At 35.1% G+C, this 14,922-nt stretch overlaps 1 protein-coding gene across 1 annotated transcript in view; it reads right to left on the bottom strand.

Moving 5' to 3' along the window:
* Positions 1-263: 263 nt before the first annotated feature.
* Positions 264-14,922, bottom strand: part of PPP2R5A (protein phosphatase 2 regulatory subunit B'alpha) — a 63,242-nt gene continuing 48,583 nt past the window's right edge. The window contains exons 4-13 of the mRNA XM_059145301.1: positions 14,332-14,424; positions 10,549-10,679; positions 9,439-9,498; positions 8,472-8,580; positions 7,908-7,961; positions 4,564-4,614; positions 3,946-4,065; positions 3,736-3,863; positions 2,968-3,069; positions 264-1,468 (exon numbers count right to left, since the gene is read on the bottom strand). Of these exons, the coding sequence (XP_059001284.1) occupies positions 1,336-1,468; positions 2,968-3,069; positions 3,736-3,863; positions 3,946-4,065; positions 4,564-4,614; positions 7,908-7,961; positions 8,472-8,580; positions 9,439-9,498; positions 10,549-10,679; positions 14,332-14,424 (981 nt within the window). The 3' untranslated portion in view covers positions 264-1,335. The remainder of the gene's footprint in view (positions 1,469-2,967; positions 3,070-3,735; positions 3,864-3,945; positions 4,066-4,563; positions 4,615-7,907; positions 7,962-8,471; positions 8,581-9,438; positions 9,499-10,548; positions 10,680-14,331; positions 14,425-14,922) is intronic.

The following is a 14,922-nucleotide window of genomic DNA, read 5'->3' as shown; positions in this document are numbered from 1 at the left end:
TTATAAATTTTGAGATTTATTCTTGTGGTCTTGTTTTAATTGAAATGACACTTAAGGTATTTTGAACCTATTCTCTGAACAGAGACATAAAAGATGAAAGGATGTCCTAAAACTTAGAATTTTATGCAGGTGTTCTGGAAAACCGATGTAGTTTGGTGGGTTGCTGCAGCGGCCGTGTGTGTTGTATGAACGTAACGTAAGGGCAGCAGGCTGCTTCTGGATGCCTCAGAGCTTGGAGCTGGAAAAAGCAAAGACAACATAGGCAAAATACAAACATAGACTTTATTAAATGCTGCTCAATCCCCCAGTGAAGATCTTTCATTACAAAACAGTTCTCCACACAACTGCAAGTAGAGATTGGAATGGTACTCATAACAAAAGGTGTGAGAAATACTTGACCAAGTGAAAACATACAAGACCTTTCTAGAGTCAAGAACTCTACAGGGGAAGCCTACTGCGGTTCCTTTAAATAAAGCCAGGCAGTGACAGTGAGCGCTCTGCGTCACCACATTGTGGGACTCAAAGCCTCCTTCCCTGGGGCAGGAGGGACTGGAGGAAGGGCAGGGTGTGAGGACTGGAAAGGTCCTGCCTTCAGCCTTTGCGAGAAAGAGGAGGAATGAACCGAGAGGCAGGCTGGTGCTCACCTGCGGTGCCTCCGTGAATCTGGGCTCGCCACCCTGGGGAGTTGCAGATGAAGGGGGATATTCATGAGGAACAACCTGAAGAATTTGGTTTACTTTCCCGGTTTTTATTTATATTTTGTGCTTTAAAAAGTCTGGAGATTTAAGTTTCTGCTCAAATTCCAGAGTGCAGTAATATCTCTAATGAAGGCAGGCTTAGGGCAGGTAACTCCCCCCATCATATTTCTGGGAGCAACAAAGAGAAGGGTAAGGATTACACCTTAGTTTTGTTTTAGGAAATAGTCTTTTTCCCAGGATGTAACTAAGGTCTGCAGCAATGTGAAAAGCACATTATAAAAGGGAAAATATACAGAGCAGAATACTATCTCTATGTGCAACACAATCAAAAAAAGAATTCAAGTCATAATTCTTACCACTCCCATAATTATCTCACTCATATCATAGATGATAAAGTTCATTCATTTCTGTGAAACTTGAGAAGTGACACAATAAATCCATGATTAGACAGAGGTTACAATATACTGTGGCCATGATAAGAGCACATGGCTATGTTTAGTCCATATTTTTCATTTACAGTTGCCAGAAAAAAAGTTGGCCTTTTAATTATATTATACTGAGAGGTTTGTTTCATAATTTTTACATATTTCAAAAAATTGTACAAAACTGCCTATCCAACAGAGGTGGTGGGCTTTTTTTATTCATCACTTGTATTGCTGAGAATACTGTGCATGTTGTAAGCACTGTTCTGCTTTTCCAGAGCTTTCTTTAGCTTTAGCTCCTCTAATTTTTTCCATAATTCTTCACGTTCCAATTCCTTCTTTTTCTCTCTGTAGATAAACCAAAATTTTTGTAGTCAGAAACCTTTAAGGAACTTACTGTTTGGCAGATTGCTAGGGAACATATTATTCACCCACATTTCCCTTAAATCCCTTTTCTGAAGCATTTTGAGGCCAATTACCTGGAGCACCTAATATTCTATCACTGTCCTGCGTGACTAACACCTCTATGCATCTCCTGTACCAGCTCGGAGTCACTCCTTGCTTTCCCTGCATGTTCTCACCCACGACTGCTACTGTCATCTGTGCCTCATTACATTCACTTTCTCACCTAACCCTCTTACAACCACTGGAGCCGCGATGGTCATCCTTTTCCGGAGACTGAAGGGTGGCTGTGAGGTCAGGCCGCAGCCACTTCTGGGTGGAATCCTCTCTCTAGCCACTAACCAGTCCAGAAAACAAAATTCAAAATATTTTTTGTTTCAACTGTTTAATTTCAAATCTAAGAAACACTTCTGAATAACTTGGGCCCAATTATTGTGAAGGACTATATGAACATGGTTCATATAGTCATAAAGATAGGGTTTTGTAGATATGATGATGATTCTTAGTTATGTGAAATATACAAGTTTCATGTGATTCTAATCATCTTTTTCCCCATTGCTTCCTGAAGTTGAAACTATATACCTAATTTCTTTTCCTGCCTGAAAGGTGCTTGGTTTTTTTTTTTTTTTTTTTTTTTTTTAATAAAAAGAGTCGCTGAGGGACACTAGGATGGCCCTGAAGAAGAGCTATTCTTGTTCCACCTGCCACAGGAAACCCCTGAGTGGAAAAGCTGATCTCTTTTGACTATAAATTCCTAAACAATAGGTAATAAACATCTTAGAAGTAAATGGTAGCTATTATCCTCCAATGATGGGTGGGTGGAGGCAGAGCCGTTACTCATGTTTGAAACAATCACTTTCTTCTCATTTATTTCATACATGAAGTTCTCCAAAGAGGTGATCACTTAGGCAGGTTTGTCAATGCTGCTATGTGTTAGCATCTCTAAAATATTGACTGTGGCAAGGAACAAAATAGTCCTAGTTGAGCCAGAAGCAGACTATGTGAGCTCCCTCCGACCAAAAAAGAACTGTGCTGAACTTTTAAGATACCACTTTGTTAAAATGGGCAACTTAGCCCTATTAAACATTGTGCAGAGAGCCTCGGAGGAGTAAAGCTCGCTGTGGAAGCCCATCTGGAGAAATGATTTTCATAAATACATAGGTCAAATTGTATTTCATGATGCAGGTGCTGCCAGACTGATGAACTCTAAGGCTCGGAAGGAGAAACAGGATTTATAATCCACATCAAAACTGCAATCCAACCAGCAGGGAAACCTCTTTATTTGGAAAGGACTTAGAAGAGTTTGAGCATTACAATTTAAGTCAGTTACATCTAGACTTTCAAAACACTGTAATTTTAACTTGGGCAAGAAACCTTATTGGATTGAATCACATTCAACTAATCTAAAATGTATAGATAACCTGGTAATTAAAAATTCCAAATACCTTTGTCTTTCAGCTTTGTATGAACTAGTAAGGTCATCAAAAAGCTTGCCATTCATTTCCATTAGGGTTTTCAGCACATTGTATACCAGTGCTACGATGGTCCTAAAATGAAAATCAGCAGTGTTGGGTCACAGGAAATGTAACATTATCATCCCTAAATGGTGGCTGATTCACTTAATCCATTTTAGAGATGATAAACTAAAGTGCAAGAGGTTTAATAATTTGCTCAGGGTCACACAGCCAGTGGCGACAGAGATGGTCTGATTTCAAAATTCATGTCTGCCTTATATATTATGCTTAAATTCTTAAAATGTCTTTCATGTCTGTTCTATAGTCTACTGTCTCAAGCTAACAGTAGTAAAAGATGAGAATATAACTTGTAAGAAAAAAAGACTAACTTGTAAGAAAAATAGAAAGTAGGATAAGGGTTTTACAGAGGTTAGAATACATGCACAATCTGAACATTGCTGATGTGACCTTAAGCGCTCCAACCTCTCTCTCCCTGCGAGTGCTAACCCATGAGGTTTGTGCCGCCTCTGCAGAAACTGGCTTGGTCTCCCCACCTGGGTTTGACCACACAGTAGTGCGAGATTAAATTGAAACCAAGAACTTAATAATTAACTGTATGTATATGAAGTACACAATAGAACAGCATTGTGATGTTAATCTTGGAATAATATTATTCCAAGTCTGTATAGGTTTCATGAGTTAGATCAAAAGAAAAAACACAAACACAAGAATAACACCATCAACACAAAAGACACTTACGGATTCCAGTGTTCTTTGGAGATTTTGTACAAACTGCCAAACATAATTGGCAGAATTTTATCAATGTTCTCCTCAATCAAACTAAGAATATATTCATTATTCCAGAAGTACAATGCCCTTTCTGCAACCTAAGAAGACATTTAGAAATGTCAAAACTCAAGAGAAAAAAGAAATAATAGTATAAAAATGGCTTCACTGAAAATATCATACCTGAAAATGGGAACTGGATACACACTTGGATATCTGCTTAAAAAGGGGTTCTTCAATTTTTTTGAACTGTGTGGGTTCAATGACATCTAAGATTTCTTCAATTTCTCCTAAAAACATCACCTAGGTTAAAAAAATTTTTCTTTTAAGAAACATAAATTACATGATGTTAACATACAAAACTACAAATGAGAAGGTTAACCTACAAATTACACAGTGGACAAAATTAAGGTCTTGATTATATATACAATTTACTATAATGTTCAGCTTTCCCACCAAGTCTAATTCCCAAAAGACCACCACCTCTTGCTTGGTGGCAGTGACAATATAGCCAGCCCATAGAAACATGTTTTTTGTTTGTTTTAAGGATTTTATGTATTTGACAGAGAGAAGCCAGTGGGGGGAGTTTGAGAGGGGGGAGCAGCAGAGTGAGAGAGAAGCAGGCTTCCTGCTGAACAGGGAGCCTGATGTAGGCTCAAACCTGGGATCATGACCTGAACCCAAGACAGATGCTTAACCGACTGAGCCACCCAGGCACCCCAAGAAGCATGATTTATAATTTAGCCCTAAGATTAAAAATTATAATAAAATTGTGCTTTTTTTTGTTGTTGAACAACCTACCTCTTTCTGACTGCATGTTTTTGGCCAAAATTTCAGCAACCCTCTGATCACCTGCAAAAGGGGAAAAGTTCAGCACAAATTAAGCAATGAAGTTGGTTAACCCCAGGGAATTCTTAGCAATTGTGATTATATCAATATTCAGTCTGAAGTAGATTAATATTATTTCATATCTAACTGCTCAGCTTTATACTTTTAAATAATCCAACATAATTATTGAGTACCTTTGTACCAGATACTGTTCAGATGCTAGAAATACAGTGATGAACAAGACAGATGAGATCCCTGATTTTCCATTAAACTCAGATTATCCATTAAACATAGAAGTAATTTTAATAGTAAGTGCTACTTACATTAGTAAGAAAATAAAAACACGATAATGAGTGGGGGAGATAAGTTATTTTAGGGAGAAACTAAGGAACAAAGGATTCCTGTTACTTAAAACCATCTGAACCATCAGAGAGCTTCCCAATTTATTTCATAGCTAGCACCATCTTGATAACCAAAATACAAGGAAGGGATCATAAATTTAAGTGAACACGTTGTAAAACCTTATATTAAACCAAGTGTTAACTACATACTAACAGACCACTACTACTTGTCCCCTTATACCTTATTCCAGAAATTCCAGTTCAACTCATTACAGTTTTAAGTTAAAAGGGAAAATTTTAAAATCTTTAAAAAATATTTCACACCTACTTGACTAGCAAAAATGTTAAAGCTTAATATTGAGCATTGGCCTGGGTGAGGGAAAAGGCATCTTCAGACTCTGGACTGGAATATTAGATTGTTCAAACTTTTTGGAAGGCAGCTTGGAGTATATAAAAATTTCAATGTACTTTCGACCCAGCAACATGGTTTTAATTTTAATGATTTTTAAACATTTATATACATGGGACACCTGGCTGGCTCAGTCGGTACAGCATGCAACTCTTAACCTTGGGGTCATGAGTTTCAGATCACCTAAAAGTTTTTAAAAATTAAATACTTAAAAAAATCCATATACAGTAATTTTTTTTTTTTTTTTGGGTGTGCTATCCTGAGGGCTTTTATACACACATAGAATTTTTTCTTTGTTACCAGCATCATAGATAGGACACAGAAAAATTCCAACATCCTAAACATCCCCTCACCCAGCAATATGTTTTAACTACTCATGTATTCATTAATAAAGATTCAGTGTGTTACGGTAAGCCATATAATGGAATCTTGATGTTACCAGTGAAAACAATGAAACAGATTAATATGGAGAGGTAGCCACATTGTGGAAAAACCTTATTAGCACTGTCCCACTGTTTAACCTACACACACATATATATGCATACAAAAAATTTCTAGGAATATATTCACCGAAGATGGTTATCTTTTAGGGGACAAGATTTTAAGGAATTTCCTCCAACTTGTACTTTATGATTTTATATTGTGTGAACCAAATTAACACAAATTATTTTCATAAACAGAAGTAATAATAGTCTTTTCCATTTTAGAAAATAAAATAATTTCAATTGAAGATATAGGCACACAAAATATAGGTACCTATATCTTATTTATGATTTGTGAGACGCTTTATACGAATACCGGGTTTCTAGAGAATGAGTATGAAGGCTGAAACAAGTATCATGGCCATAATTTGGGTGCTGAATGGTCTATGGTAGAAACTGCAGAGTTCTGTATATCTACAGGTTTTAGGAGTTGAAAACTTTTCCTTTGGACATTTACCTTCCTACCTTCTCATCCTGTTTCTATTTCCGTTAACACAGCTCACCTAAGAAAGACCTTTATCTAGCCATTATCCCTCTCCCCAATCTACTCTTTAAAAAGAAATCACCTATCTTCTCCCTTTTCCACCCCATATTAATTTATATTTAAATCATATCTATCTACAATTCAGTTATGAACCATGACTTATTATGTTATGGGTTTTGTCTTAATTCTGAGGAGAAGCACCATGGATTTAATTCACTTTAGTGAATTCAAGTTTTAATTCAGCTGAATTAATTTAGTGAATTAAAGTTTTAATTCACTTTAGAGGTTTATGTGGTTTCATGTAAGTACTAGGCTTCTAATTCTCCTGATTTGTCTTTAGAAACCGGGTTTTTTGCTGTTTCCAGAAAGATCTGCAAATCTAAAAGTTCAAAAACTCTAAGTATTAGGGAGTGAAGAAATATGTTCCTTTATAGGAGGTTCAAGTCAGAGGAAGAATACTAAGTTCATAAACTTTTCAAGCATGCGTAGGGATAACCTAAATAACTTTATAAAAAAGAAAACCTTATTTAAATCCTTCAAATCCTTTGCTATTCTTCAAGAACTCTTAGTTTAAATATTTAGATTTAGGATGCCTTGAAAATATTCACTCAAAATACATCAATGTTAAAAGATTGTTTTGTCTGCTTCATACTTTTCTATTTTCTCCCTGTCTTTTTTTCCCTTGGATCTTCAGTGTTCATAATAACATTTTTATTCTCTCCTGAATCTTCTCATTGCAGGCAAATAGCAGAATTCAAAGACTGAATTGCTCTGTCGATTCATAAACAACCTTTATCCCAAGATTACATTTTGATCGCCAAAGGCAAGGAAATGTTTTCAACCCCTATCATATGGTTTATCATTGTTAAGAGGGAAAATCCTATTTCTAAAATCAAAACAAAACTCCAGGGACCCTCACAGTATGTTTTAATTTTAAAAAGGTGAATGAGGGGGTGCCTGGGTGGCTCAGTTGGTTAGGTATCCAACTCTAGCATGGGACTGAGCTCCACTTAGGGCTCTGTGCTCAGTGGGGAATCTGCTTGGGATTCTCTCCCTCTCCCCCAGCTCATATGTGCACTCTCTCTCTAAAAATAAATCTTTTAAAAAAGTGAATGAATAAAAAGATTATCAGTGAAGATAATATGCATATAAAATTCCACTGTAGTCACTGGATCCTGTCATCACACACTTCAACATTAATCTGTATTTAAGTTATTTAAGACACAACTTCTAACTTGACAGAATTCCCCCTTCCAACACTGTTCTTTGAATGCAGATTAACATTCCTTCTAAATGACTCTAAAGTTAGTACTACTACTGTGTGACAACTTTACAAGGACATAAAGAAAGCTGTAACAAAATACTACAATGTAGATTAGAGAAATAAAAAGAAATAGACCAGAGGCGCCTGTGTATCTCAGTGGGTTAAAGCCTATGTCTTCAGGGGTCCTGGGATCGAGCCCCACATCGGGCTCTCTGCTCAGCGGGGAGCCTGCTTCCTCCTCTCTCTCTGCCTGTTTCTCTGCCTACTTGTGATCTCTGTCTGTCAAATAAATAAATAAAATCTTCAAAAAAAAAAACCAAAGAAATAGACCACTTACTGGTTCTGTTAGTGTAGTATCCTTCTCCAGGAACTGTACGACACAGTAGGCTAGCTAAAATGAAAGGGATAGTTAATAAATACTACTAAATGAAACAACAGTGATACCGGATTTTTATATTTAGTTAACAAAAATGACTACCTCATTTTAATAAAGTTTACTCTGTATCTCAATACATAAACATGTATATACTCACAACTGTGTGATGTTTAACCTTGAAAGAAACTTCTAGGTTAAAAAAAAAGATGTTCTTTTTTCAGTAGTTACCTTCTGAATGTAAAGTTAAGTGAAACATAGGACTAAAGCTAACATTTTAGTTTCAAAGTCAGGGCCCAGACCAGAAAAGAGGAAAACTTGGTATTATCTCTCCTATATTTATACTTAAAGTGTACTGAGCTTATTTAATAAAGCTAAATATCATAATACTTTTAAGTTATAATGAAAATTTGCCCTGAGCAATTTATAAAGCAAATTGCTTAATTATACCTACAATTCCTCCATTTCTCTGCCTTTATATCAGCGTCTGAAACAATATTCATTTGATTTGAAATGTCTGAAACTTACCTGAGCATGAAACAAAGCTAATCCTTTTGCAGTATGCATAGGAATAAGAACCTTCATTAGAAATTGTTTATGTTCTGCTTTCAGTGGCAATGCAAAGCCATTGATAATACTGGAGGGAAAAAAAGGCAGGGGGAAGGGTTAAGTAGTTACTACTTCATTTCCAAAAATTATACCCATGAGTATATAAGGAACAGTGTTCTGCTTCAGTCCTGGTATTGAATGACTTACCCATCTTCAAACTTGTCTGGTTCCTCTAAGTCATTCAATGGTCCCAAAAAGAGAACTGGGACTGCCAATTAAAGTCCCACTAAATAATTTGTCTTTATTTTCTATAAAGCCCATCACTTCATACATTATTGCCTTTATTCTCCTACATAAAGCCACAGGGAGATCAGTATCACAATGCTGTTAAACTTCCAATATTTTCTGAACTCTGAAGTTTCCCTACTTTGCTGAAAAATCTGAAATTAAGTATTTTCTCCATAATCATTCTCTAACTATAAATAGAGAGGGCCTCATCTTCTCAAGTTAATACTGCTGTGTGATGAATAAGGAAGGCAAAATGTTCACGTAAACTAAAAGGCTCTGAAAAGAACAGATAGATTAAGAATGGCCTATCAATGTCTCAACAAGAATTCTTATAAGTTTATCAAAGATTCATTATAGTTTACTTCATTTCTTCCCAATCAGATCCTATGAATTTCTGTGGCGGTCTGCTAAGATCAGGCATAAAACATGCCACAGCTTCAGAAGCAGGCGGCCTATTCTAAAACAGATGTCTTGCATGGCAAGTACTTGAATATGCTGACCGCTTAAAAGCTATAAAAAGAATTCAGTTGAGAAACTATGTCTTGTGCTCTATATTTAAACTCTAAAATACGAAATAATTTCTCCAACCCCAGCTAGGATTCTAATACATAAAACATTCAAAGCTATCTCTTTAAAAACAAAAAAAAAACTGACTTACCTTCCTAATATTTCAAGGAGTTCAGCAACACCATTGAAATGCTCTGTTTCATATATAAACCTGAATTTAAAATAAAGATAGATATAATAAAAACTCAAATATTAGTAAACTAAACTAAGAGAAGAGGCAGGAAGGTCAAGAAATCAGTCCTAAAGGCAACTATAAGAAACATACAAGCATGCTTCAGGAATTCTTTGTAAAACTATTTTGTCCCAAATTAGTAACTTCTTTTGCTAAAACTAGCCATAATGATAATGGAATATTAGTTCACCTGGAATATTTTATTTTGTTTAAAAATTTAAAAGAAAGATGGGTTTTCTCAAGGAAATACTTTTCAAAATAGGAAATTTCTACCCATAGGAAAATCCAAGAGAAAAGGACCCATGTATCATAAAAACATTTTTATTCATAGCATTGCAAAACCTAAACTATACAGGCTGCCTAGCTTTCCAAGATTAGGCTTGCTGTTAAAGCAGGAAGTAAAAAACTCAAATGCCTACAGGACAGGGGAGGTGTTAAATGAGTAAAGTAGACGAGGCGAGGAGGAGAACAGAGACCTGCAAGAGAGATGCTCTCTCCAGGGGAGACCGCTGTTACTGGTTTCTAATTGTTACAACACAGGAATGCCAGCCTAATTTTGCCAGATTTCCCATTAACACAAACCAACCAAACCTGAAATGTGGATATATTAAAGCTAAATCTCATCAGAAGCAACTACTTAACACAGTATCATTTATAAAGGAGTCAAAATACAGGCTCCATATAAATTTAGCTTTGTCAGAAAAACAAATGAAAGTACTTTCAAGATCAAATTATTTTAACAGTATTTATACTTATTTTTTTAAACAAAAAGCTCAAATGGGTAACTAGACAAATTCAATAAATTTTAAATATGAACATTGGTATTAGGTATTAAAAACAGTCTTCATTACACGAGAAGTAGGTTGCAAGTTTCTAAAAAGTTACATGCAATCAAATGACACCCACAAAATGACTCAAATACTAATAAGGTTAAGAGAGTTCAGATACTAAAAGTTAATCTAAAGGAACTAGAATAAAAACACACGGAGGGGGAAAAAAGTACTATATATGAATATAGGACCAGTTTACCTGAGGAAAATGTTGTTAATTTGTTTCCTGATGAATGCTCTTAATCCAAGAAATTTCCCATAAATTCGGTGCAGAACAGTCTTCAGGAAGTCACGTTCTCTGGGATCTTCACTATCAAAAAGCTCCAGGAGCTTTAAAAAAAATCTGAGAAATTACTTTTTAAAAATAATTGAGCTAAAACTTCACTTTATTCTAATTTGATTTAGAGATAACCCATGAAATCTTAAAAAAATTTTTTTTAAATATTCTTAAAGATTCTGCCTTAGGTTGATTTTATTCTTGATAAATATTGAGGCTAAAGAAATCTAAGGAGTATTTCTTTTCACTTCATTTCAAAAACAACATAATATAAACTTCAAAAAAGTGGGATTTTTTTTTTCCTTGCCACTCATCTTAAAATTCTATCCTATTCTTGACGACTAACCCTGGCTCATAATTTTAGAGTGCTGAAATTTGAGATTTTTCATGCTAATAATTTAAAACTACATACAAAGATCTTAAGCTTGCAAACTGCAAGTCATTATAAATAAATGAAGTTTAAAAAATACATATGTGCAAATGAGTATTTATGGTTTACTAGAAAGAACAAACCAAAGCTCTTTTTGAACAAACCAAAGCTTTTACACTAAAAATCAAGCCTGCAGATCAAAAAGTGGTATTACTATATTTTAAATAAAACACTGGATTTTCTTAGGAAAAATTTTAAAATACTCCCTATCTATAGAATGTAATTTCGTATATGAAGTCATCAAGAAATTCTGTGTTCTGTACTTTGATACTGTTAATTATAGTAGAGATGGCAAGCTCTGAACCTCATCAAAGTTCTTTTCCCATTCTGTCTTGAATTATATGTAATTGTTTACATATGCATCTCTTCTACTAGAGTGAGTATTTTTTGAGAGTGGTGATGACTTTAGTCATATTTATATACCCCTAAACAAATGTCTGGTTTACAGTTTGTATTCTTTGTTCACTAGGTTATTAAAATCCTGAATGAGGCTCCAGCCAAAAATATCCAGAGTGTAAGAAGTTATGTTTATATACCTAATAATTTCAGTTCAAATTATTCTAATTAAAAATGGCTAACCTACTCACTTGAGACATTCAGATCCAAGTTTCTGATATTGGGTTTACTTAGAAGATAAGCTTTCAAATTAATAAAAGGGGCCTTTCATTGTTAAGGCTGACATGTTTAATTCAAGAACAAATATAATCTAGTATAAGTTGATCCTCAGGAAAAAAAAACTAGAGAATAGATGATAGCTGAGTTTCAAATCTATTTAAAGAAACCTATTCTGAAGTATTAAATAATCTATTTAGAAATATAAATAGATGTAAATTCATGTAATAAAACACACACAAACCTAGTACTCAGTAAATTGTTTCTCATTCTGGCTGTTATATCTAACTGCTTTTAAGGGTAATTAATAACCTCTGAGTTTTTTCATCATTGATAAAATGAGGAAGGTTAAAACTAATCTTGTTGGGGTGCCTGGGTGGCTCAGTGAGTTAAGCTTCTGTCTCTAGCTTGGGTCATGGCCTCAGGATCCTGTGATGGAGGGCCACACTGGGCTCTCAGCTCACCAGGGAGTCCGCTCCCCCCCACCCCGCCTGCCTCTCTGCCCACTTGTGCTATCAAATAAATCAATAAATCTTAAAAAAAAAAAAAAAAAAACTAGTCTTGTTTTTATTTAAATGAAAGTTATATCATAGTCTAGTTCTAATCCTAATTCTCCCAGCTATTAGCTGTGTGGAATTAGACATGGTCTAGTTCTTTATATAAAAGCATATAAGAACAGTGCCTGGCACATAAAATATGCCCTCACTAATTCTTAGCTTCCTTTTTTCTTCTGAAATCCTGTGACTTGAATATAACTTGGAATTACACAAGTGTTTTTTCTCTTGAAATGATGAGTATCCACATTTATATTTAAGGGTTTTTTTCCTGTACTTCTAAGTCTTAAAATTACCATGTAATCAAATAATTTCAAATTATAAAACCTGAGATATATACAAAAGTAACATAATAAGAATAACTAAGGAAGTGCTATATGAAAGTACAGTCATCTAAACTGCTAAGAACAAATTATTGGGCTTTAGCTTCTCAGGTAATTCATATATTTAGAGAAGGCAGAAAATGGGTCCCACTCTACCAGTTTTCTTCCTGTTCCCCCTCAAACCCGTGGAATAATCCAGAAGCAGAAACACCTCAAGATCCAGACTGAAGAAGCACTAAGGCAATTGTTCCTCTCACCCTTCTATCTTAAACACAATTTAATATGATATATCATAGAGTTCCTCAATATACTATATTCCTCCTGTAGCACACAAGAGCTACAAGAGAAAATAAATACGTATTCATTTGCAATTACCAAAATAACAAAACTCCATCTAATCTTACCTTTACTTGTGATTGAAATGTAAATTTTACTGTTAGCACACACCTAATATTTCTTCGTAATTTATGAGGAGCTGCTTGAATGGGTGAAGGACATATCTTGACAATATTCTCCATTAATCAGTACACTCACAGCAACTAGTAAGAATACTTTATGTGAGGTCCGAGGTAGTTATAACTGATCAAAAGTGAATTCCAAATATGTGGAACTCGTGTTTGTAGAATCTTTATCATACACTGGTGTTTAAGAGGGCAGGAAAGGTCCTAGCGATTTTAATCCCAGCCTTAGCACTGGGTTCATCACCACCTTTTCACTCATCTTCTCTTTCTTGAAAATGCAAGTAACTCTCGAAGAAGAGAGTATCAAATTCCTAATGAGACCTTACATACTGAGATAAATTTCCAGAGGAAAAAAATGAACCTAGAAAGATCTGGTCTCCTTCACAATCTTGTCTAGGTCCAGCCAATTCCCCATAATTAAAAAGAGGCTTTTACACTGTTGGAAAAGATTTTGAAAATAAAAATGAACACATTCTGAGAAATTAATTTTCAGTAGGTAGGTTCCAAAAAATAATAGCTAGTGACAAATTTATAAAATAAAAGAAGGGGGAGCCTGGGTGGTTCAGTCATTTGAGCAGCCGATTCTTGACTTCAGCTCAGGTCCTGATCCATGATCTCAGGGGACTGAGCCCTGTGTCAGGCTCAGTGATCATCAGGGAGTCTGTCTGAGCCTCCCTCTCCTGCTCCTCCCCCTACTTGTGTGTGCATGCTCTCTCTCTCAAATAAATCTTAAAAAAAAAAAAAGAAGGTATCACACTATGTTTCACTATCTCCTTTTCTTCTTAAAGATGCCATTTATCGGTGGCTTAGGAAATGGGTAGCTAGAATGCCTAAGGTGGGAAGGGGAAAGGAAAAAGGAAAGGTCACTGGTAATAAACAGCAAGAAAGGAGCCTAATCCCAAACTCCCAACAAGGATTCCATTTCCACTTTTCCTCTGTCATTTCAAAGTCACAATGCTTAAAACATATGTCAAAGTTCAAGGTCAAAGACTTAACAATTTAAAAGAAGGCTTCTTGCCTTTAGATTGAATGGTCATACCAAATTTTTTCAAACTGTGCAGAAAAGCTCGCTTTCTGGTCTTTAAAAGTAACTGAGAATTCAGTATTGGATAAGATAATTCAACTGACTTCATTAGAAGCTCACTCTTGATTAAAATACTCTGATATTGTCAAAGCTACTTCACCTTTACTCTAATTGTCTGGCGAGAGTATTAAATGCTATTAAAGTGAAATAAACCATTTAAGTTCTGAAAGACTATTTTAATCACAAGTTAATCATTGCTAAGATGAACATAAGAAAATTTAAGACATTAAGAATTCCTTACCTGTTGGACAAATTTCTGATCAATGTATCGCTTTGCAATGCTAGGCTGGAAATCAGGGCTCTCCAAAAATCTTAAGAAGAATTCATACACCAACTATGAAAGAAAGTCAAATAGAAGCTAAGAGGATAACTATAAAAATTTACCCTAATTTATCCCTTCATACCAAATATACCTCCCCTACCACCCTAGGAGGGAGATTTTCAACCTCATTGGAAATCGTGATGAGTTGGTAAGATTTTTAAAAACTAAATATATATTCACAATTTGGCCTCCTAAGCTAGTACATTTGGGGATTTACTGCTTTATATCACTTGTTGAAACTGAAATTATGGGAGCTAGAAAATAAAAATGACACCTATAAAATATTTAACTAGGAAAGACTTTTGCAGTCCATACTCACTGGGAATGTGTTCTTTCTCCATTGGATTCCCAACCCACCTCAACTTAATATCCAGAGTTCTTTAAATACAGGATCAGAAACCTCCAGATAAGAATAAACCGAATTGTAAGGGGAAGTGTATCAATAAAAATAAAAAGCAAAAAACTTCACATCTTTCTATAAAACTATATTGGAAAGAATTAAAGCCAGCA

The sequence above is a fragment of the Mustela lutreola genome, chromosome 14 (genome assembly GCF_030435805.1).
Source record: "Mustela lutreola isolate mMusLut2 chromosome 14, mMusLut2.pri, whole genome shotgun sequence".
Classification (NCBI taxonomy): Eukaryota; Metazoa; Chordata; class Mammalia; order Carnivora; family Mustelidae; genus Mustela; species Mustela lutreola.
The sequence above is the reverse complement of the archived record's forward strand: the minus strand, read 5'-3'. Positions and strand labels throughout refer to the sequence as shown.